General features: G+C 37.7%; 2 protein-coding genes across 3 annotated transcripts in view; one reads left to right on the top strand and one right to left on the bottom strand.

The window, feature by feature from the left end:
- The window catches only part of LOC140514974 (protein FRA10AC1), a 59,831-nt gene extending 52,469 nt beyond the window's left edge, over window positions 1-7,362 (top strand). Inside the window, exon 15 of one of the 2 annotated variants that reach the window (XR_011970789.1) lies at window positions 354-2,952. Coding sequence is in view for 1 of the 2 variants with exons in the window: in XM_072625518.1 (XP_072481619.1) it covers window positions 354-396 (43 nt within the window). In the remaining variant the exon portion in view is untranslated. Of the gene's footprint in view, window positions 1-353 lie in introns of both variants that reach the window. The other variant, XM_072625518.1, reaches the window with a different exon arrangement.
- PDE6C (phosphodiesterase 6C) overlaps window positions 5,746-23,585 on the bottom strand; it is an 86,949-nt gene continuing 69,109 nt past the window's right edge. Inside the window, exons 19-22 of the mRNA XM_072625543.1 lie at window positions 20,776-20,850; window positions 20,206-20,289; window positions 19,312-19,462; window positions 5,746-6,298 (exon numbers count right to left, since the gene is read on the bottom strand). Coding sequence (XP_072481644.1) covers window positions 6,234-6,298; window positions 19,312-19,462; window positions 20,206-20,289; window positions 20,776-20,850 — 375 coding nt within the window. The 3' untranslated portion in view covers window positions 5,746-6,233. The remainder of the gene's footprint in view (window positions 6,299-19,311; window positions 19,463-20,205; window positions 20,290-20,775; window positions 20,851-23,585) is intronic.

Here is a 23,585-nt window from a genome sequence, read left to right as displayed (position 1 = left end):
CATTAATTGTCTGTAGCTACAAATAGGATAAAATAGAAATGATCCCAGCTCCTGTTATAAATACACCTCTTGGCTGTGAGGCCTGTGTGTATTTAGTAGCTGTCACAAAAAGTAGACAAGGTTGCATAGAAGACCCATGGACTCTTAGAGCTAAAAAGACTCTGACAGGTGGCCATCCATACACTCCTTACATCTCTCTAGTATATACTTAAATAGTGTATAAGTAGTATATATTTTAAAAACTCCTAGGATAACCTGTCCCATGTGGAAAGAAATGGTAACAGTCACCTTCATTTTCCATTCTATTATAAAGATTTCTAGGAAAATCTCTAATCTTTTTTTTCTTTTAACAGGGAAGAAGAGTTTGATGAATATTTCCAAGATTTATTTCTGTGAAATATCAAGGATAGAGCCTTTATTCCTTAATGTGAAAATCTGCCTTGAACCTCTTTTTTTATTAGATTTTCGTGTTTTCTCTACCAAGTCAAAACTTAAGTAGTTTCTCTTTAGAAATAACCAATAATCCAGTTATATCTGACAGTAAGGTATTTAAATATAACATATTAACTCTGTTACAGAGTGCAGTTTTGCATAGTCTGTAGAACTAATTGCTTCTGTGGAGGCTTAAATCACTTGGCCACAAAATTATCGCTGGTTAAATCTAGACAGATTTTCAAGAAAGATGACGTGATTTATTTTATTCTCGTTCATAAGGAAATACTGTTTGTAGAAGGGAAGAAAACCTTCCTGCTTTGCTTTCCCCCCAGATTTCTTCCTCAAGTCCAACTCATATTTGACTGTAGAAGACAATTCTTATTATGTAGCTATTTCTCTGTAATATTATGAAAGCCGTACAAAAGAATCTCATAGTTAGGAGTGGAAGTCTGCTGGAGAGGACCATAAGAAGCATACTGGTTTCCTATCTCTGTCTTTTTCAATACATTCCTAAATGGAATTTGTTTTGCTGAGGAACAGAGGAGCCAACTGGTTCTTGCAGAACCTCTACCTGAGATGGAGAGGGAAGTGGGATGTAGGAGTTGGGAAACTATTGACAAGATAGTCTTTCCCTTCTGTTAAATTTACAGAGGGTTATCCTTAGAAAGTCAACTTTGGTATGTGTTTTGTTCCTTGTTGTTATATTATGTCCTTTGTTTAAGTTAAGTGTGTTATAGGTGAAGTCATTCCACAGGGAATATCATCACAGTGAGGTGTGGCCAAGTGCATTGAAAGCTGGCCTCTGTTTTCAACAGAAAAACTTGGTTTCATGTCTTGCCTCTGACACATACTGGCTCCGTGATTTGGGCAAGTTGTTTAACCTCTCAGTGCCCCCTAGACAAATCTCAAGACTCCCATGTTGCAGAGCAGATGTCAGTCTGCATTAGTAGAGGGTTTTGCTATACCAATGAAGTCACAGGTCTGGTCCATTGCTGTAACAGAAGACTCCATATTATGAAACTGTGGGGATAGCCTAGGGAAGTGTTTTTACTGGTTTGGTTAATTGCCTCCAAAAATATCCTGCTACAAAAATTCTTTTTCTGATCTCTCTATCCATGAAATAGTCATTTTCTATAAAAGTTTTTGATTTTATAATGTTTATGGGGAAGAGGAAAAGAGGGGTAAGAAGTTACTTCTAGCCCCCCCCCCCTTGTCCCTCCTACCTAAATTTCTAGACCATTTACTTCAATAAAATAATAACACAAAAAGTTTTACAGACTTGGAGGTGGGGTGAAGAAGTTTAAATGACTCCCTTTACTTAGTAATTTACTTCAGAGAATCAGAAACTATATTTCATCCCTTAATTCTTAGTAGAAGTATGATTTCTAGTAGTATAATCATAATCATATTGGCTCATATTACATAATTCTGGCTTATTTACCATGTTGTCACAAAATCCTTATGAAAAATGTTATCAATAAATACAGCATGGTTCCACAACAATTACTAAAATATTTTATATATATTTTTAACCAGTTCAGACTGGTTTTCCCTATTGCAGTTATTCCAAATTTTACTTACTCCAAGTTTTATGGAGCCAAAACTAGGAAGTAAAGTCAAGTTTGTCTTCTCCATTCCCCTCTCATTTCACTTTTCGTGACCCATTCCCCCATAATTTTGGCATCTTCTTTTATGCACCTATTTCTGTCTAGTTAGGGGTGTGTCTAGCAATCTCTCACTTTAGGCCTACCTTTCCTTGCCTAGCATCCTCCCTGTCTTTCCACATTTAGTACCAAGTGAAATTTGTTGCAATGGAATTTAGCTTACAATAAGTCAAGGGCCACTGAGATCCCATGTACAAAATTATTGCTGTTGTATATTTCAAACACTAGCTATAATCTTGACCTCCAAGAGTTTGTGCACTTTCAAAAGCTTCTGAGAAAACACTTTATATACACTGAAAGAATTTAGCTTATATACATACATATATTCTTGGATTTATGTAATAGTACAGATAACCTGTAAGAGAGAGTAGGTTGGTAGATAAGTGATGGATGGTAATGAGAAAATGGGTTGGAAGTGAGTACAGAATTCTAGTAGTTTCATTGAAACCCATATCAATACCACATTAACTTTTAAAGACTTTTTTATAGAGTTGATCAGTTATTATTATATTAAACCATAAAATATATACTTGAAATTTTTTTTTCTTTTTTTGCTGTTTACTATACTCATTTATTTAGTCATCAGGTATGATGTATCAGGCACTGTGGAGGACAATAACATTATGCAATTTGTTCTATGCCGTTAGGAAGAAGTAAGTAGTCCATTCCTGGGTTAGTTACTATAGTATGTGATCTACATTGTGGTAAATGAATTCTCTGCTCAAATTACTATTAGCCTATTGTAGTGATTTTAAAAATGTGATTTTTGAGAATGGAAAGGATTTGATATGTTTGTAAATAATAGGAATAAGATATAACTAGTTGAATATACAATAAAAATATTTTAATAAGATACTCACATTCTTTGTATCTTCAATACTGAAAAAGAGCAAAATTCCTGTAGTAACATTGAAAATCATAATGGAAAAGATGATTTTAATAATTTGTTAATTAGGTACAGATTTTGAATGAAATTTTTTGAATGAAAAATCTTTAGGTTCAGAGACAGATTTACTGTTAATTGGACAAGGAGGTGGAGCCAAAGTGGCACAGCAGGAGGGAGCAATGCAGCTGAACTCCCATCCACAAAACTACTTCAAATTGTTCTAGAAATTGCACCAAATTGAATCCTGAGAAGGAAATTCCAAAATTCTAGCTCAGTCCTTGAGTCCTTTTTCAAGCCAGTTTCAGTATAGGAAGAAAGACAGGTCTATGGATACTGTGTATGGGTCAGTTCAAGAGCACATCATGCATGGAACACTATAGTGCCTAGAGAGAGACTGTATACCAAGACAAGAGGAGGTCATAGACCCAAATCAGTGTGCCTCCTACCCATATCAGGGCACTGAGATGGGGACAGGTGCCAACTGACAGATTTGTCACCCACGATTCAGTTCGGGGTCACCTATCTAGGACAGACAGAAATAACATCTGCTCTAAGAGGGCATTCCTCGATATACCCTGGGCCATATACTGAGAAACGAGGAGATTTATTTAGAAGGAAGCAGCAGCTTTGTGACTCAGAACACAGGAATATAGCAGGATCCCAGTCCAGCATCTAACCCAGCCTTTGGAGGTATCAAAATGTAAAGTATTTCGTAACTAAAATAAATGATCTGGAAACAGGTCAACGAGAAAATGTTATGAATCATTGGATCCCCTGAAAGCCATAACTAAAAACTGAGCTTATACATCCTATTTCAAGAAATCTTAAAAAAAAAACCCTCAAATTTCTTCGAACCTAAGTGAAAACCACATATCACTTCCTGAAAGATATCCCTAAATGAAAACTCCAAGGAATATTATAGCCAAAATCCAGAGCTTCCAGGTCAAAGGAAAAATTGCTTCAGGCATTCAAGAATTCAAGAACCAAGGAGCCATACACAAGATTACATATGATTTAGCAGCCATGATCATAAAAGAGCAGAGAGTTTAGAATATGACATTCTAGAAGGCTAAGGATATAGGTCTCTTACCAAGAAAAAAATGAGTATAATCCTATGGGAGAAAAAAAATTGACATTTAAGAAATAGAGGATTATACATATGTAGTTGATAGAGCAAGGAAATATTTAAGTTATGTTTATGTAACAGAGAAAATCTACTTAAAGGCCTCTTTAAAATAAGCTAATGGATTTAAAGGTTAATTCTTTGTTATAACACAAGCTTTACTAGAGCTTAATCCAGTGGGCAAAAGACAGTTAAACAGTGGATCTCTGGGGACTTTTGAATTAATCTATTGCTATTTTTTACTGCAAAATATGTAATCTAAATACTTTGAGACAGAAGGTGAGGATAAGACCAGAAAACATTTACAATACCGTTGTAAACTCAATACTTCATTTCATAATTGGAAATTTGAAATATTTATTGAAGGTATTTATTGAAGGAAATTGCCTTCAAGGACTGCAACACATTTTTCTGAATAGTCCCAATGATAGCAAACTTTTGTGTTTTGAAAGTAAAAGCCTACATGGTATCATAGAAAAACTGCTAGACTTAGGCTACCTGATTTCAGTTTCTGACTGTAACTTATTAGCAGTTTGACCTTGAGCCTGACATTTTACCCCTTTCTGTTTCTCTATTTATAAAATGAAGGAGTTGGATTAGATGACTTCTAAGGTCTCTTCCAGCTCAGGCTATAAGTCTGTGATTTGACTTCTGGATACAGCCATAAATAAGGTGGTGGATCAAGCCAGTCAACATCAAATTAGATTTAAATGAGGTATAATTAACAAATGAGATTGATTTTATGTGGTCCATTAGCTGGCCCTGAAGGCCTGAATAAGGTTAAATCTTCCAAATGAATGCTTCACAGGAAAACAGTCTTTTAGATATATACATGCTATGTTTTGAGTATTTAAAAAAAATTAGTCTTGTTACTTCAGATTGTGTTTATTCCATTGATGTACCATTGAATAGAGGAAAAACCAATTTTAGGGTATCAATTACTTGTACTCTAGTATTTTAAGGGAGCCATGGTCTCATTGGTACAATTACACCCTATTATATCAGTAGATTTTGCCTCTGCTCTTTATCCTGTGCATTTTTTATCCAGGTTTTCCATTAAATCCTCCTTGGAAAATCTTCCAAGTTTGAAGAAAACCTTCTTTTAATATTTTATGCATACCAGTGAATTGAGTCTATTTCCTACTTCCCTATCCAGTTATACATGTCTTTAATGATTCTATATTAGAGAATATTAGGATGGGAATTTGTCAATAAAGCTTTATTTTGCTGCTTAAGGTAAAACTATTGGTGCAGACTAGGATATATTTACATTCATTTCTAAGAATAAAATGAGTCCTCCAGGTGTCTTGAATTGCTGTCAGTCTATTCTAATTTAGACATCTTTTGACATTCATAAGTCTTTTTTTTTCTGTGTTAGTCTGATTATTTCTGTTTATTTTTAGCTTTAAGTTACTGTGGACTCAAGAAATTTACCTTATGTTCAAAGTAATGTTTCCCCCAGTTTTATTTGTCAAAATAACACTTTTTAAATGTCTGGCAAATGATACAAGAAATATTAAAAATTTTACATAAATACACGTGTATGTATATGAAGCTGAAGAGATGATAGTTTTTTGTGAGGACATGAGCTTTTTTTAACTTAAATATTGTCACAAAGGTTCAGGCAATAGGAAAGATATGCTTTGAACCTCTCTTGGCACAAAGCTATGATTTATTATAAACTGCTGGGAAATGACATAATCTAGACAAAGAATCAAGTGAGAAATATGGAGGAAAAAAGGATGATTTTTATTCCAGATGGAGGAAATCTTGAGTAGTAGCTATCTTCATCTTGTATTCCTTGTTTCTTGTATCCAAACTTTTGTTGACTTGAAGAATTTTGACTGTGGAAGCTTTCAGGTATTAAAAGGAAACTGATTTCTAACAAATAGTTTATTAAAGGTTTTGTGGATAGTGCATAGATTATACATGATTTAATTTTAAAACCTAAGATTTGAGATCCAAAGGTTGTACCCATTCTTTGTACATTGTACTTTTGCTAGTTTTGATGGTTCTTTTGTTTTACTGTTCTGTACTTAGTTAAAATCCATGGAAGCTCTTTGATCATTTTCAGTTTTTCTCCTCAGCCAGAAATCTTTGTGACTTAGTCCCATTTTGGATTACATTACAAAATTTGACATGTTTTGGACTTTTTGTCATCACCAGTACTTCCTAAATCTTCTTCAGCTACTAAAAAACATAATAAACATATTAAGACAGGTTAGTTTACATACGTCTTTTAAATGTCAATAACCTTTTAATATTTGCTTTCTAAAATTAACTTTAATATCCAAATTAGTCATTTAATTTTGAGGAGCCACAGTATTTGACTAATCAAATTTGACTAAGTTGAATTCAGATTCACTAGTTGTAAATTTTAAAAAATAGATTAATTGGATAAATGGCTCCCATTAGAGGATGATGTATTCATTGACATCTTCATTTTTCAAAAGACAGACACTCTCTGAACTCTCTGTATTGGAAGAGTATAATAGATAAAATGCTTGATTTGGCATTTCAAAAAGTGATAAAAATGTATATTTTTTAATTATTCAAGGGCGCTTTGTGCATGTGTCAATATGTGTGGTGAAACTTGAGTAGAGAATTAAATTAAAAGATGCAGAGGTATCACTTCCAAAAGACAAAAATGAATCAAGAAAACAAGACAATTGAGTTAAAAAAAAAATTAAGTAGTTGGTATAAAGAGTATGTGACCTGCTTATTGACTGGAGAATTAAAAAAAAATCCATTTTCTAAGAAATTATATTGCTTATTACTAATAAAGCACTATGTCCCATTTGAAAGTTTAGTAAATGTACTTTTCCTAAGTGTTAGCATTTCTGAATGATTCCACAGATTTGATTTTATTGGTCTTATTTATGTTCTTTTCAGTGGAAACTGATAATGTTGGTTGCACTTACGTTAACATAGCAATATCAGAATTAAAACTTACATTTGAAAGCTGTGGATCACCATGTTAATAGGTTATTTTCGACCCTTTCCACCTGTATTAAAACATGTCACATAATCAGTCTCCTACTTTGGGAAACATTTGGCTATATTTCATAGAATGAATGAAACTGATTAATTCTAATTTAGCTTTTATATGTATGTTGAACTTTCCACTGACGTAATTCAGCAGAAAAGTAGACCAAGATAATCAAAGCTAAGTGGATATTACCATTCAGTTCCATTAACTACTTATTGCGTGTTTTAAATATTTTTTAAAAATATTCATTAAAAAATTAAGTCTCCTTTCAGTTTTGGTTTTGTCATATCACAGAGTACTTTCAGTTACTGCAAGGGCCATCATGAAATTTTCTAAAAATTGTCTTTTTTTTAATGTAATTCCTCTTCAGTACGTGTGTGTGTGTGTGTGTGTGTGTGTGTGTGTGTGTGTGTGTATTCTTAATGAGATTTGAGAAGTGTTAAAATCATATAGAGATATCATTACCAAAAACCTTACCAACAGTCATAGCTGCTATCATAAAAGCAATTGTGTTTTCCTTTAAAATAGACATCTTATTCATGTGCAATAAAACAATGTAGCACATATGATAGGACAACTAGGTAACATAAGAAGACTGGTTCTTGTTATCCCATAATCAATGAGAAGGGGAGGGGGAAAACTACTTATTAAACACCTACTATGTACCAGGAACTGTACTAAATTCTTTACAAATATCTCATTTGATCCTCAAAGCTACCCTGAGAGGTAGGTGGTGTTATTCTCCTTGTCTTACAGTTGAGGAAACTAAGGCAAATGGAGTGACTTGCCCAGGGTCACACAGCTAGTAAGTATTTGAGGCCAAATGTGAACTCAGATCTTCCTGATTCTAGGTACATTTCTCTACTATAACACCTAGCTATCTCAATGGATATCTGCTGATTCAAATTTTTATTTATTTTGATCATTTATTTACATTAAATACCTCATTATGCAGGACATTGTGTTAAATGTGATGGGAGATATGTAAACCAATAAAACGTTTTTTTCTCTGTCTTCCATATCTTGTAATGTAATTGGAAAGTTAAGATGCAAAAATCTGTACATATCTGGTAAGCACCATTTGAGCACTATAGGAATTCTAGACGAAGAGGAAAATAATTTCTGACAATGGTAATCAGGAAAGGCTTGGAGCAGAGTAGGGCATTTGAGCATGGTCCTGAAGGACAGATAGAATGTTTATTTCAAAAGGGAGCAGAGGAGAGAGGGGTCTGTGTATGTCTAGGGGTGTGTGTATGTGTAGCAGCATGAACAAAGGCACAGAATCAAAAAAGTAATGAATATACATATGATTAACTAGTTCTATCAATGCAACAAGAGGATAACTTTTTAAACTAAAATAATGATTTTATTTACAAAACAACACAGTTGCCCATGGAAAGAAAAAACATTTTTAAAAAATAAGTAGGTCAGTTTTGTATAAAGGGTTCATTTAAGTAGGAATGAAAATTGGTGGGTTTAGTACCATTAAATGTTTTTATAAGGAGACTGATGTGATCAGTAGATTTTTAGGAAAATTAATCTGGCAGCAGTGGATTGACTAGAAGAGAAACTAAGACTTTGGGATATTAGTTAAAAAGCTATTGGAACAGTCCAGGTCTAAGATACAGAAGTTTAAACTACAGAGGTAGCAACAGGAATGAAAAAGAGGAGAATGCATGAGAAATTGTCTATGAAGAATCATCAGAAACTGAGAACTGGAAAAAGATGTTAGATTGTCACAGGAGGGAATACACCTCCTTACTATCCTCAAAAATAGCAATAGAAGTGATCAACTTAAGGAGAGTCCAAAAATAATCATAATATAATGGAAGAAAAAAAGCCACCAGAAGAAAGATATGCTGAAAAATAACATCGGAAACAAAGCAAGATGTCCCTCAAGATGTAACAAAATGGATAGTCTACACGACGAGGGAATTAAAGGGATGAGAGTCAAAAGATGAGAGAAAAAGAAAGGAACTAGGTGCAGCTAAGAAATGTCAGAAATCTTAAGTGATGAACCTTAGGAACTTAGAAATCTACACTAAAAATAGAAAATCATCAGGAGAAACTGAAAAAAACTATGTTGGAAGACAGGTTGGTAGAAGACAAATTTGAAAGAGAAGAAAGCCAAGAAAACTGGCAAAAGATTGGGAAAGGATGCAGATGTAGCTCATAAATATAAGTCCAGGGTTGTTGAGGTTTCAGAAACTTTTGAAGAAGATAAATAATTTGACCAACGTATTTTAGGAAATTGTACAAGAAAACTTTCTGGAAATATTAAAAATAAAACAAATACTAGAATTGCCAGGACACCAAGGAAGAACTCAAGATTAATCTCAGGCAACTATATCATTCATTAATTTCAAAACTACTCTGGCAAAGAAATTAAGAAAATTATCAGTCTAGTGCCAACAGAATTGAGATTCTAAAATAAATGGCTGAATTTTAAAAAAATAATTGAAATAAACCTGGAATGCAACAAACAAGAAATTTTCAAAGTATCTATTAAATGAATGGAAAAAATTATCGGAGGCAAAAATAGATCTATTAGAATATAAAAACAAAGTTATTTTTGTACAACAAAAGCAGTGTGTCGAAGAAGAAAAACAAGATACTGTAGAGAAATCTTTACAATAAATGTATCTGATAATAACCTGACATTCAGTATTTACAAGAAACTTTCAGGAATTTGCAAGTTTAATTCCTATCCCTGACAGGATACAAATAGTAGTTTTTGAAGGAAGAAATGCTATTTTTCCACCTGAAAACTTCAGTGCAAGTTATTCCGCTTGGCAAAGATGGCTTAAAAATAATATAATTAAATATAGGGGGAAACTGAGTCAGGGTAAGAGGGAACAGAAATGCTGTTACGTTGTTGGTGAAGTTGATTTGTTGTAGTCACTTTGGAAAGCAACCTGATAATATAATAAGAATGGTAAAAACCAGTCCAGTAATCTGAATGCTAGGGCAATATACTTAAGGTTTCTTGTTGAAAGGGGAAATAAACACTTATTTGTACAAAAATATTCAACATCTGTATTTGTAGTGGCAGAAAACTGAAGGTAACCTCTTTGTGCAACAGTTAGGGAATAGCTAAATGAACTTTGCTGTACTAGAGTAATAGAATATTTTTGCACCAAAGAATGACAAATATGAAGTTAGTTCAATAAACGTTTAGTAAGCAGTTACTCTGTACCTTTGCATTGTGTTAAGCACTGGAGACAAGGAAAGGCAGCCTCCCTTTCCCCGCTCCCCTCTCCCCCTCTACCCACCACCCCAAATCACTGTTTTCAAGGACCAGACATACTAATGAGGGAGGCAAGATGTAAATCTCTAGCTACATACAAAGATACGTGTGGAGTAAATGAAGGTAATATTAAAGCATTAGCAGGGGGCAGGGCAAAGAACAGCGTCCTGAAGAAGGCTGGATTTGAGCTGAGTTTTGAAGGAGGCCAGATAGTCTAAGGGAAGGTAAGAGGGCAGGGTGTTTCAGGCATGGAGGACACCCAGTGTAAAGGCATGGATTGAAGGGAGATAAAGGTTGTATTGGAAGACATTCAAATAGGCCAGTGTAGCTAGGGAAGTAATATGTCAGGAGTCTGGAAAGTTGGAAGGGGCAAGATTGTGAAGAGCTTTGATATGAAGGGTACAAAGCAATATGGAAAGACATGGGAAATGCTACAGAACAAAGAAAAATCAGAAAAATGACACTGCCATTATATAAAAAAAAGCAATAAAATCTGATAAGTAGACAAGGAGAAGAACAAAGAAGCAAATAAGTATTTTAAGGTCTGTATATATATGTATATATATACATACATATATAAATACTGCACTCATATTCTTGCCATCTAGCAAATAGTTGGGCATTTATAGTTTCATACATGATTTAAAATTTTTTCATATTTTATTGACTGCTAATGTTTGAGGTTTAAATTTTTTGTTTTGAACTGGATTTCACTGGTGATTTTACTGGTATTTGGATACTGGCTCAGTCGTTAACAGCACCAGGCCTGGGGCCTGGAAGACCCAAGTTCAAATCCAACCTCAGACAGTTACTAGCTATGTGACCTTGGGAAAGTCACTTAACCTCTGTTTGCCTCAGTTTCCTCATCTGTAAAAATAGAAATGATAATGGCGTCTATACCTCCCAGTATTGTTGTGAGGATCAAATGAGATAATAATTGTAATGCATCTAGCATATTACCTAGCACATAGTAAGCGCTATATAAACGTAAGCTATTATTATGGTTGAAACTCTTGGGTGAATAAACCCTCTTCCAGTGCAGATAGCCACCTGTTTTGTAACTTCTAGTCTTGAAGAGTTGCCTGAGAGTTTAACTGACTTACTAAGTCCCAGAGCCTGTTATGTGTCAGCTTGGCTCTCTACGTACTCTATGCTGCCCCTCAAAATTTATGCATCCTGGACTGGGATCATAAAAATGGACACAGCTCAAGCAAACAGTCTCTGGCCTAGAATCAAAGGCCAAAACTTCATTTGTTAGCAATGGTCTTCTTGGGACAGTGTCACAGAATTAAAACACTGGAAAGAAATCACAAAGGGGCAAATTTAGACTTGATCACAGGATCACAGATTGAGAAAACTGGAAGGAATCTTAGAGGCCATCAAGTTCAATGCTATTATTTTGAGGAAATTAGGGAAACTGAGGCCCAGGGAGTTCAAGCCACTTTCCCAGGGACACACAGCTAGTATATATCCAAGACAGGATCTGAACTCAGGTCTTTCTGACTCCCAGTCCAGTGAACTCTCTGCTACACTGCCTCTCAATGTAAGGAAGAACTTTTGAGCAGTTGAAGGCTGGATTTCTCTTCACTGTAAAACCCTAATGATCTCTTGTTAAGTATATTGTTGACAGAGGTACACCTGTCATGGGCCAGACATGCTGGCACACCCTGGAACCAGCCCTACCTTTTCCTTGGAGAAAGGGAGAAGGATTGCTTGGGGGAAATCAGAGAATCTTGAAATGGTAAAGTATCCCACAACCATGGGGAATCTAGGTGGCAGAGTAGATAGAGCTTTGGCCTTGGAATGAGGAAGATTCATCTTCATGAGTTCAAATCTGTTCTCAGACACTTACTGTGTGACCCTGGACAAGTCACTTAACCCTGTTAAAATGAACTGGACAAGGAAATGGCAAACTACTCCAGGATCTTTGCCAATAAAACCTCAGATGAGGTCACAAAGGGCTGGACACAACTGAACAACAAAAATACTGAAATTGTGGGCTGAGAATTCTGATCCACCAGGCTTCTACTTACTACATACTTATGATTATAGAGGGGGATTGATCTTCAGTTCTAATTGGGAGTAAGTAGCCTCTGAGGTTCTTTCCAAGACTGAGATCCTGTGTTCTGTGTTTCTGCGACCTATCCCTTGTTCTTCTGTGACTTTATCTACTTTCCCAGACCCTGAGCTCTGCTTGCCTTTCTGGATCCAACTTACCCTTTCATTGTTTCTTGCCTTGATCTCCTAGGCTTCCATTCCTATTTCCATCTATGGTATACTTCACTGTATCCTTACTATGAAAATTGATGCTGTAGTCTTAACTCTTTGTCTGAAGTATTCATTCATGCATTTGTTCACACTCTGGTGTGACCTTACCCAAAAGCTTCCATTCCATTAGGCAGTTAGGTGGCTTAGTGGGTAGAGGGCTGGGCCTGGAGTCAGGAAGATCTACATTTGGCTGTGACTTCAGACACTTACTAGCTGTGTGGCCTTGGGCAAATCTCTTAAACTGTGTTTGCCTCAGTTTCCTCAACTGTAAAAAATAGGGGTAATATAGCAGTTACCTCCCAGGATTGTCAGGAGGACAAGTGAGAAGATATTTGTAAAGTGCTTAACATAGTGTGGTACATAGTAGGTGCTATATAAATGTTAGCTATTATTATTAATCCTTTTTCCTCTTTGTAGATGACTTTCTCAAAGAGTTTAGTCAGACATATATAGTATGATAGCCAGTGGGGATCAATGGATAAAATTAGTAGTTTTTGAGGTTTTAGACAGGGAAGCAGCCAGTACATAGGGAAGGATTTAAATAAGAGTGGTATGTATATACACATATTCTTGCCATTTAGTAAATAGTTTGGCATTTATAATTTCATACATAATTTAAAAATTTTTCATACTTTATTGACTGCTAATTTTTTGTTTTTGGACTGGATTTCACCGGTGATTTCACTGGTATTTAAGCAGATAACTGGCATAGTCATTAGAGCACTGTGAACAATATGCTGGAGGAAAAGATGTGATGTGCATGTAGAGGGATTTGCTTTGGCAATGAGAAGGGCCACCCCTTGAGACTGAAGTGAAGGAGATGATAGTTGTAGAAGGCATATGTATGATGTGAGATCAAGAGAAGGGGAGAAAAGGGAGTTTTTGGTTAATGGCCTCCATTTTTCAGTGAAATAAAGAGGCAAGGTTTTCAGGTGAGAAGGTGTGGGGTAGGAGAGGGATGGAAAATTTGAGGAGAAATGAAAAAGTTTGGAAAAGGTACATGATCAGTGGAATGAGATTTCATTAGTGAGATTCCCTTGCTGCAGTAAGATCCCAGTTGAGATTCTGGTAATCTGGACTCTTAGGAAATGAGGAGGAGAGATAATATTGCTTGTATTAAACTGAAGTTCCCTATAAATAAGTGAATTAACATCTCAGAAATTTACCAGAGGCTCCTAAGTGGCTTGGCACACTAGATTTATGTACAATATCCACCACTTCAGTTAAGCTTTGAACAAGTATCCCCTTCACTGTCAGGAAGCTAGACATCTCTTTATTTTGCGGTTCATGTGAGTTGAAGGGGCCTTCTAAATTCTTTGCTAAGAAACCCAAATTAATCTTACAACACCAGACTAATGTGTTTATTTTCTAAGTAGTTAAACTTAGTGCAGTCATCAACATCATCCTCCCTCTCCACTGCCCTTATCACGTCAGCACCTAACATAGGGATCACATGGGGAACATGATGACCTAGTTACCCTAAGGTCAGGACATCAAAATCCTATTTGGACACCAAGGGGCTAATGTCTAGCAGGAAAAAAATAAAGAGTATATTTACTACTTAATAGTCTGTTTACCTTTCTGTTTTCAGCTCTAATCATTAGCTTGGCATAAGCTCTCTAGCCTTCACTAGGATCATTATTGCAAGGCAGTAAATCATAACCTTCAAATTCTACCAATTAACCTTCTACCCACTTTGCATTTCCTGTAGGTTCCTTTAGTATTTTAAATTAGTGATACTTAAAAATGAAGCATGAAATCTCTTCTTAACCTAACAAATCTTTATCCATCAATGGATGATATGCATAACTGCAGTTTATGAATGTGCCAGTTTTTACCAGTTAAAGATTAGCCATATATGGTTTTTAGCAATGATGTATAGCTGCTGTATTCTGTACAGTGTCAAGCATAGAAATAACAACCCTAAAGTTTCATTGTTAAGACAACTGAAACACAGAGTGTGACTTTTAATTAATTTTTTTCAGTGAATATTTTCTCTCTAGTCAATAGTCAATATATATACCTACTATGTGCCAGGCATGGCACATGCTAACCGCTGAAGATATAAAAAGAAGCAAAAGATATTGCCTGCCTTCAAAAAGCTCAAAATCTAATGGTGGAGACAAGCAAACAAATCTGTACAAATAAACTATATACAGGATAAGTAGGAAATGATTAAAAAAGAGGAGGCGCTAGAATTAAGAGAGATTGGGAAAGGCTTCCTGTAGAAGATGAGATTTTAGCTGAGACTTAAAGAAACCAGGGAAGTCGATAGGTGAAGGTGAGGAGGGAGAACATTCCAGGAATGAGGAACAGCCAAAGAAAATACCTGGAGCTGAGAATTGAAATGTCTTGTGTGTAGAACAAAAACATGGCCAGTGTCACTGGATCAAAGAGACCATGGAGGTAGGTAAGGTGCAATAAGACAGGAAAGATGGGATGGGGGTAGAATTTTATATTTGATCCTTGAGGCAATAGAGAACCACTGAAATATATTGAGTGTAGTGGGGGAAGGAGGGGAGATGACATGATCAGACTTGCTTTTTAGGAAAATCCCTTTAGTGGGAAAAGAGAAGAGGCCCCAGAAAACCTTAGAAGGAATCACAAAGAGTCAGACATGACTGAAAAATGACTTGACTTAAATAAGCAACAAAAAAGAAGTAAGACCACTTCATCATGTGAGATGAGTGAAAGAGGAGAGAGTGGCAGAAGGTATCTGAATGATAGGAGATGAAGAAGAGGGAGTTTACAGAAAGTATCCTCAACTTTTTCTGTAAAATACTATGCATCATATTTCTGTAAAACATGAGTCTCTCAGCTGACAGACTAGGGGGAGGGGGACTCAGGAAGTTTGAAGAGAGATGAAAAGGTTTGGAAGTAAAAAAAACAGGTTTGAAAGAACCCCAGTGGAGAGTGGGAGAGAGAATTGATAAGACAGTTATAGTAGTATTGCCTAGCATCAGTGAGGGCCCAATTGAAGTTACATAACATAAATTTTTAGTGGATATAGTCAGAATTGTTGCATGATTTTTTCTACCTTTGCTGAGTAACACATATGTAGGACCAAAAGCAATGAATGGAAGGACTGATCCAAGGCAGAGGCTTCAGTGGGTATAATCAGCGATATGATAAAAGTGCTAGGGATTCAAGAGAGGAAGTCAGTATAACTAAGTTGAATTGATTCAAGAAGTCAAAATGGGGAGATGAAGATTGTGGTTAATGCAAGGGAGATGGCCTAGTAGATAATTGAGGTGTAAGAGGATTGAAGGTCATGGTATATATGAAGAATAGGGTTTGATAAGAAAAGGCAGAAGAAAGCAAAAAGCCAATAGATTATGGTCAGATAAGGGGATTTCAGAATTCATGAACATGGAGGTGGCACATTTGTGGGTGACAGATCAAGGATGTGATCATCTTTGTGTGTGACTAAGGTTGGGTAGAGGAGTCATTCATGGGAAATGAATAGGATGAAGAACTAAGTGGTTAGAGTATTTGAGGGATAATTAATATGTATGTTGAAGCCCCCTAATATGAGAGCGGAAGTTGGAGAGAAGAGAAAAATGTCAAATTCATTGAGGAAGGAAGAATGACAAGGGGATCTATTGACAACATCTACCAGGATTTTGATGGGATGATAGGTAGGGATAACATGAAACTCAAAGGAAGAGAGATCATTAAGTGATAAAGGAAGGGGGAGAACCTGAAAGTGGCAATGTTGTGAAACAGGCATTCCAAGTGCTCCACCTTAAGAATGAGTAAAGGTGCAGCCAGTATTGGAAAGGGTAGCCAGGGAGGCTGTATCATCAGGACGAAGTCAGGTTTCAGAAAAAGATGAATAGACTTAAGATGAGGGGAGATTTGTTGCCTATGGATTCCAGAAGACACAGTGGAAGAGCAGGGTGGTGTTAGGATAAAACTTTGGGGTGGGAGGATTAAGGGGGTGAGAATGAGGAATTGGGTGGTAATGGATGAGGAATGTGTTTTGGATGGTGATCTACAGAAGTTCAGAATCACTGGGATATGATGGACATGACTAGGTGTGAAATTGTTCATCATTGAGTAAAGGAAACCACTCCCTCAAAAGACAAGCACAGCATAAGATGAGAAGCCTAAAGCTGAAGGGAGGGTTGCTTTTCTTTACACAGAATGTTATCTACATCCCTGCTTGGAGACTGGGCTGGCAGCAGGAAGTGACAGATGCCTTGTGCTGGTGCAGATGGAAGAGCCAGCTTTGGGACATATGGAAGATGCCTGGACTGGCCCCAAGTAGGGGACACCTTGCAGGATATGGAAGGCTCAGAGCACTTGTTTGTATACATGGGGTTTGAGATCTTCTCACCTGAGAAGTCAGGATGGAATGAGATTGCTTATTCTGATGAACACATTAGCCTAGTTAAGGAATAAGGTCACTTCTTCATGTGAAACAAGGGTGAAGGAGAAGGGAGTGGCAGAAGGAAAAGGGAGAAAGGGAGCTCATAGTCAATGTTTTCAGTAAAATACAGAGTAAGGTTTTCAGCTGAGAGGGAGAGAGTAGGGAAAGCCCTGGGAAGTTTGAGGAGGGATGGAAGATTTGGAAGAGGCACTGTGGACAGTGGGATAAGGAGTTGATGAGGGAGCTATAGTAGGACTGCTTGGCCACAGAGAGGGCCCAGTTAAGGTTGTGTACATAAATTTGTAGTGGACCCAATTAGAATGGTTGTGTGATTTTTCCCCCACCTTTGTTCAGCAGCATGTATAAAAGTGAGGTAGAAACTTGGAAGGATGCAATTGGTGATATCAGTGAGCTAAGGACTCAAGAGAAGAAGCTAGTGTAGAATTGAACTGGTTCACTGGGGTCAAGATATGGAGAAGAGGAGAAAGTGGCTAGTTCAGGGGTAATGGCCTGAGAGACAACTGAGGGGTCAAGGGATTACAGGTCACAATGTGGATAAAAATTAGGATTTGGTAAGGGAAGTCAGAGAGGTGGAAAACCAGTAAATTATGGTCAGATAAAAGACTTTCCAAGTTCCGGAATACAGAAATGGTACATTTGTGGCATGTGGTTGAGGTGTGGGAGAGGAATAGCTCATGGGAAGTAAGCAGGTTGAGAAACTGAGTGGTCAAGGCATTTGAAGGAAAAGTTAATGTGTATGTTAAAGTTCCCAGTAGGAAGGCAAGAGTTGGGAAAATATAGAAAAATTGTGAACCAGACTTATTGAGAAAGGAAGGGGAGTAATCTGGAGGTCTGTCTGTAGCCAACAACTATATGACTTCTGACTGGTAGATATTAATTGCATGAACCTCAAAGGAGAGTGATGGAGGTAGTGGGAAAACATGAAAGTGGCAATGGGAAGCATGCAGTATTCCAACCCTCCCTCCCTCTGACCCCCATCCCCAACCGGTGAGCAAAGGTGCAGCCAGGAGTGGAAATGGTGGCCAAGTAGGTGGGGTCATCATGGGAGAACCAGGTTTCAATAACAACTAGAAAACAGAGTGGAAGAGGAAAAATTTTAAGAGAAGAGAAGTTTGTTATCTGTGGAACAGGCATTCTAGAAGATTCACTGTGAAGGGTGAGTGGCATTCGATTGCAACTTGGAGTGAGAGGGTTGAGGGGAATGGGGATAAGGAATTGGGTGGTGGAGGATGGGGAATGGGGTTTGGGCAGTGGCATACAGGGTTCAGAACTACTGGGATGTGTAGGGTCTGACTAGGTGTAAGAATGTTGATCATTGAATTGAAGAAAAGTGGAGCATAAGAGGGAAAGCACAGTCAGATGATCACATAGGAAGTGCCATTTCACTACTTCTCTTCCTTCAAAGTCTGGAGATTAGCAAGAAAATGGTACAGTAGGTGATGGAAATCCTTGTTCCCCACTGGCTTTGTTCTTCCTTTACTCTTAAGGGGCTGATACAGCTAGAAATCACTCTGCTGGATTCTGGCCCCTTCAGAAGACCTGCACACAAGAGATGGAGGACCTGGGCTCAAAGGAAGGCCTTGTTCCTCTTCTTACCCATGACTGGACATGAGGCAGGTGCAGGACATGAAAGCCTTCTGGGGCAGAGGGAAGTCACTCAGCCCAGCCAGGCTCTTTGCTGCCTTCCCTCAGAGGACACGCATAGCAGTGTCCCTCCCATCTTGAACAATTGAAATGTGCTTCATTTGGTGCCACTCCATATTTTTTTAAGTGATTGTTTTTTGTTTTTACATCACGTACATTTCCCAGTACATCCCCTCCCTTATAGTACAGATTTTAAGTGGAAAAAATAAAAAAAAAGTTCTGCAGAACTGACCTGTTCCCTTCAGATTCTGTAGGTCTTAATGTGGGATATATGAGAGCTCTCTCTCTCTCCCCCTCTCCCTCTCCCTCTCCCTCTCCCTTTCTCTCTCTCCCCCTCTCTCTCCTCTCTCCCTGTCTTTCCTCTTTCTCTCTCTCTCTTCTCTCTCCCTCTCCCTCTCCCTCCCCCCACTCCCTCCCTCTCTCTCTCCCTGTCCCTCTCCCAGAGTAAAGAGAGTAAAGCTCAGAATAATGGAGCACACTAGAAACCAAGTCCTGTTTGTATAATATAGGATATCCCAAAAGTCTTGGTACAGTATTAAGCTTTATTTACTTACAACTTTTTTATTTTTAAGCTTAAAACTGCACCAGAATTTTGGGGAGCACCCTATTTATTCTAGTGGTTAGAAAAGAAGTTTCACATGACATTTTTTTTTAAGTCTCACCCTTTGGGGCTGTGTCAGCTTCTTGCTTTTTCTTTTCTTCTATCACCTTCATTTTTTCATCATATTCATCTGCTCGGGATTTCCACTCTACTCTGTTGTTCTGAAGACCATCCAACATTGGTGTAATTTCTTTGTGAAATCGGGAAAATTCCTAAACAAATAATTGTCAATGGGAAATTGTACAATTCAAACCTGAAGCTTTTTATAAATTTAGAATAATGGCAGGTGTCACTTGGGGGTTAATAAGCCAAAGTTCAGGACTGACCTAGAAGCCCAGGAACAAAGGTATGACAAATTTTGCTTTCCCATACAAAGGTCAGATGATCTATGGAATGAACAAGAGCTAGGTTCAGATTCCAAACTTTCTCTTTAGGTCCTGGTTACTCTGAGTAGTCTCATACTCTCTGAGCCTCAGTTTCCTTTTCTGTAAGGAGGGGATATTAATGTTTGTACTATCTCCCTTGGTGGTTGTGATGAGGTGAAATAATGCATGTAAAACAGGGTGTCCCAAAGTTTTAGTGCAGTCTAAATCCTACTGTAGTTGAAAACTGCACTGAAAACTGTAAGCTGTTTTTTGTTCTTTAAACCTGACAATAGAAGTCAAGTGGGCAGCTAGGTGATGCAGTGGATGGAGTCAGGAAGACTAATCTCCCTAAGTTCAAATTTAGCCTCAAACATTTAGTAGTTGTGCGATCCTGGGCAAGTCACTTAACCTGGTTTACCTCAGTTTCCTCATCTATAAAATGAGCTGGAGAAGAAATGGTTGATCATTTGAGTATCTTTGCCAAGAAAACTCGAAATGGGGTCACAAAGAGTCAGACATGAATGAAACTGAAGAAATGGCCTTTCCAACAGTGATAATCACAATGAAAGAATCAAACTGAGCCTTCTTACCTTGTATACAAAAGTACACACAAAATCGATGAAGCCAACTTGGAGCTTGGGTAGTTCATCTCCTTTTTCTCTGTCCATCATCGGCTAGAAAGGAAGACATTTCCTTATTTACTATTTCTAATTTTTCATCGCTAAGTAGACTATCTTATTATGACTGTTTCTGGAAGAACATGATTCTGTAATTCTTTAACTATCTGTCATTCATTGTGGGGTTCCCATTTCCACCAGTGAAGATTCCACCTGTTCTGTCCCTTAGCAAGAGGTTGTGTGGGAGCTGTTATGGCTAAGAAATTCACCACTCTCTGATGAGGTGGCCAACCTGGGCATGTGCCTATCTGAACTTAGCTAGGCTGGTCCTTGAAGGACAGACATACCATCTGTCACCTTGCCAGTTCTCACCCTCCAGCTTGCTAGGATCCAGCAGAGATTATGCTCTGCCAGCACAGTTCTGGAGTGCCCAAGTGTTGCTCCATACTGTGTGAGGCATCAGGGTAGGATACAGTGTAGGCTTTCATTGTGATTTTGATTTTTATAGTATATTAACGCTAGTTAACACATCAAACCCCTTACAATTGGTTGTTGTTGTAACACTGTTCTCTCCAGGTCTCCTTGTTCCCAAAATTCATTTGCAACCATGAGGGCTACCTGCAAAGAAGAAAGGTTTAATTTACCAAAATCTAGTTATTAACAGAAAAAAATGTCAGTAGAAGAGGCAGGGTTTGAACTCAGATTTTTGTGACTCCAAGAAACTTCTACCTGTTGTTCCCAGTCCTCTCTTCCAAGACCAGTTGGAACAAATCTAATCTCTTTTCTATTCATGAGGAAAATATGCTTCATGAGGGCAGGAACACTTGATTTGTAGTTGCATCCCTATCAGTACTTTGCACAGTGATTTCATATGGCAACTTGATAAACAATTATTAAGTACTTACTGCATACAATGGAGTGAGGCAACATAGCATAATGTCAAGAGAACCTGACTCAGATGTGAATTCAAGTCTTATCTTTGACACATATTGCCTTTGGAACCATGGGCAAGTCACTTAACTAAGTGCCTGAGGTAACCTCCCAAAGCTATAAGTTGAAGTGGGGCAAAAGAAGAGAATAAACTTTTATATAGTACCTACTATGTACTAGGCACTGGGCTAAGTGCTTTGCAAATATTATCCCATTTGATTCTCACAACAACCCCCTATGGTAAGTCAAAATTCTCCATTTTATAGTTGAATAAGCTGAGGCAAATCGAGGTTAAATGACTTCCCCAAGGTCACGTAGCTAGGGTCTGAGGCTAGATTTGAACTCAGCTCTTTCTCACTCTAGGCCCGCACTGCATACCACCTATCTGCCCTTCGCTGAAGAATAGCTATGAAAAATAAAAATAAAAAGAATTACTTTAACCTCTGCATCCGTGGAAAGGGTTCTTTACCAAAAGTTTCCTATACCAGTGAAATCATAGGTCTGAACATGTCCTCAGTCCATTTCTCCACCCTCCAAAGAATATGGCACTATGTTAGGTTCTAGGGATGCCAGGGCAAATATGAAATAGCCATTATCCTCAAGGAGCTTTCATTCTCCCGTACATGTATGCAGTTAAATACAATACATAGAAAATTAAGGTGTGATTAGTCCTAGTATCTGGAGGCATCAAGGAAGCCTTCTTGGGGGATGTGTCACCTGAGCAGATTCCCAAAGGAAGACCAAGATTCTGGGGCATAGATAAGGAGGGAGTACTTTTTTGCACATAGGACAATCCGTGAATCCATGAAGATGGGAGACAGGTGGAACAGCAAATCTGGGGAATAGCTTATAGGCCACCTGGGCTGGAATGTAGAGTTCATGAAGGGAATAACGTGAAATAAAGCTGGAAAGGTAGATGGGAGTCAGAGTATGGAAGATTTCAAATATCAGTATGAAGAGTGTTTTGGGAGAAGAATTAACATGTCTGTGCCTTAAGAAGATTACTTTGAGACATATGGAAAATGGATTCAAGAGGGAGAAAGACTCCAAGTAAGGAGGTCATTTACAGCCTTGGGGATAGCAAGAAGGGGACTGAAGCAAGAGATGTTATGGAGTTAAAACCAGTAGAATTGGGTAACTGATTGACATGGAAGGTAAGAGAGAAAAAAAGAATCAAGGCTCTCTCTGAGGTTGCAAACTTGGGTGACCGGGAGAATGGTAGTTTCTTTGATAGAAATAGGGAAAGATTTAAAGAGGAAGCTAATAAGTTCCATTGGAGTTTGAGATGGCTATAGGATGTCTAAGCAGAGATGTCCAGCAGGGAGCTGCTTGATAATGCATAACTAGAGTTCTCAAGAAAGAGAGCTGGATATATACATACATACATACATATATCCACATCCACAAATATATGCATATATACATACACATATGCACACACACACACATGTACACACAAGCCATCTGTATAGAGAAGATACTTGAACTGACCAGAGTAGAAAACATCACCAAACTGGTTGAGGAAAATTGAGGTAAATTTTTGCATAATTCCTTGGGCACTTCCAACATCCCACTCAAGTAGTGAGAACATACCAGCTCTCATGTTGGCTTTCTTCCTTAGATGATGCTTCTATTTCTTAGTCATTGAAGAATTTTCAAAGTTGAATTTCTCTAGAACCTCCTTTGAGCTGGAAGGTCCAGGGTTTCCTTGATACATCTCACCAGCATTTCTTCTATCTTGTTGTCAACTTTCACTATGGAGACTCGGACTGTCAGGATGATTTCCCAGCCCCTGTGCCTTTAGGGCTCTGCTAGTACCTTGAATGGGCTAGAGTTGGTCCCAATCACCAGTGAAAATCCAGAAATGTTTGCTAGTTATAGATACATAGAGGCTACAGTGTGTCTCTTCCTGATACTTGCATCTTCCCTAAAGAATGCCAAAATGAGCTAAGCATAACCCAAATATAAGTGTTCTTGTTCAGTATGAAGAGGCTCAGTTCCTAGATGGTCACTGTAAGTGCCCTTCATAAAATGACTGAAATAGAAGTGTCTTTTGAGATAAATGTCTAGCACAATAAGCATCGTCTCTACCCCTTCCAACCTAATTATCACTGCCACGTAGACTTCAGTGACTCCTGATGTAAAGGATCCAGAAAAGTTAATGGGATAGATAGATGGGAAGTTCCCTTGGCCTAGGGCAGCCCATGTCTCCCACCCCCTCTATATTTCCTAATATTAATTTAGTGGGACTCAACTCTTCATTCAGGAATTCCAAATACACTTTATCTTTCCAAAAAATACACAAAGTCTTTCCAAAAAGACATGTCCAGCTAGTCTTCAGTTATGGCAACTGAGGGCTACCCATCCTCTTTAAAGCTGCTGTATGTGGATGATGATGACAACAGCCTTGAACTTCTACAAAT

Source organism: Notamacropus eugenii, chromosome 1 (assembly GCF_028372415.1).
Source record: "Notamacropus eugenii isolate mMacEug1 chromosome 1, mMacEug1.pri_v2, whole genome shotgun sequence".
Lineage (NCBI taxonomy): Eukaryota > Metazoa > Chordata > Mammalia > Diprotodontia > Macropodidae > Notamacropus > Notamacropus eugenii.
The sequence above is the reverse complement of the archived record's forward strand: the minus strand, read 5'-3'. Positions and strand labels throughout refer to the sequence as shown.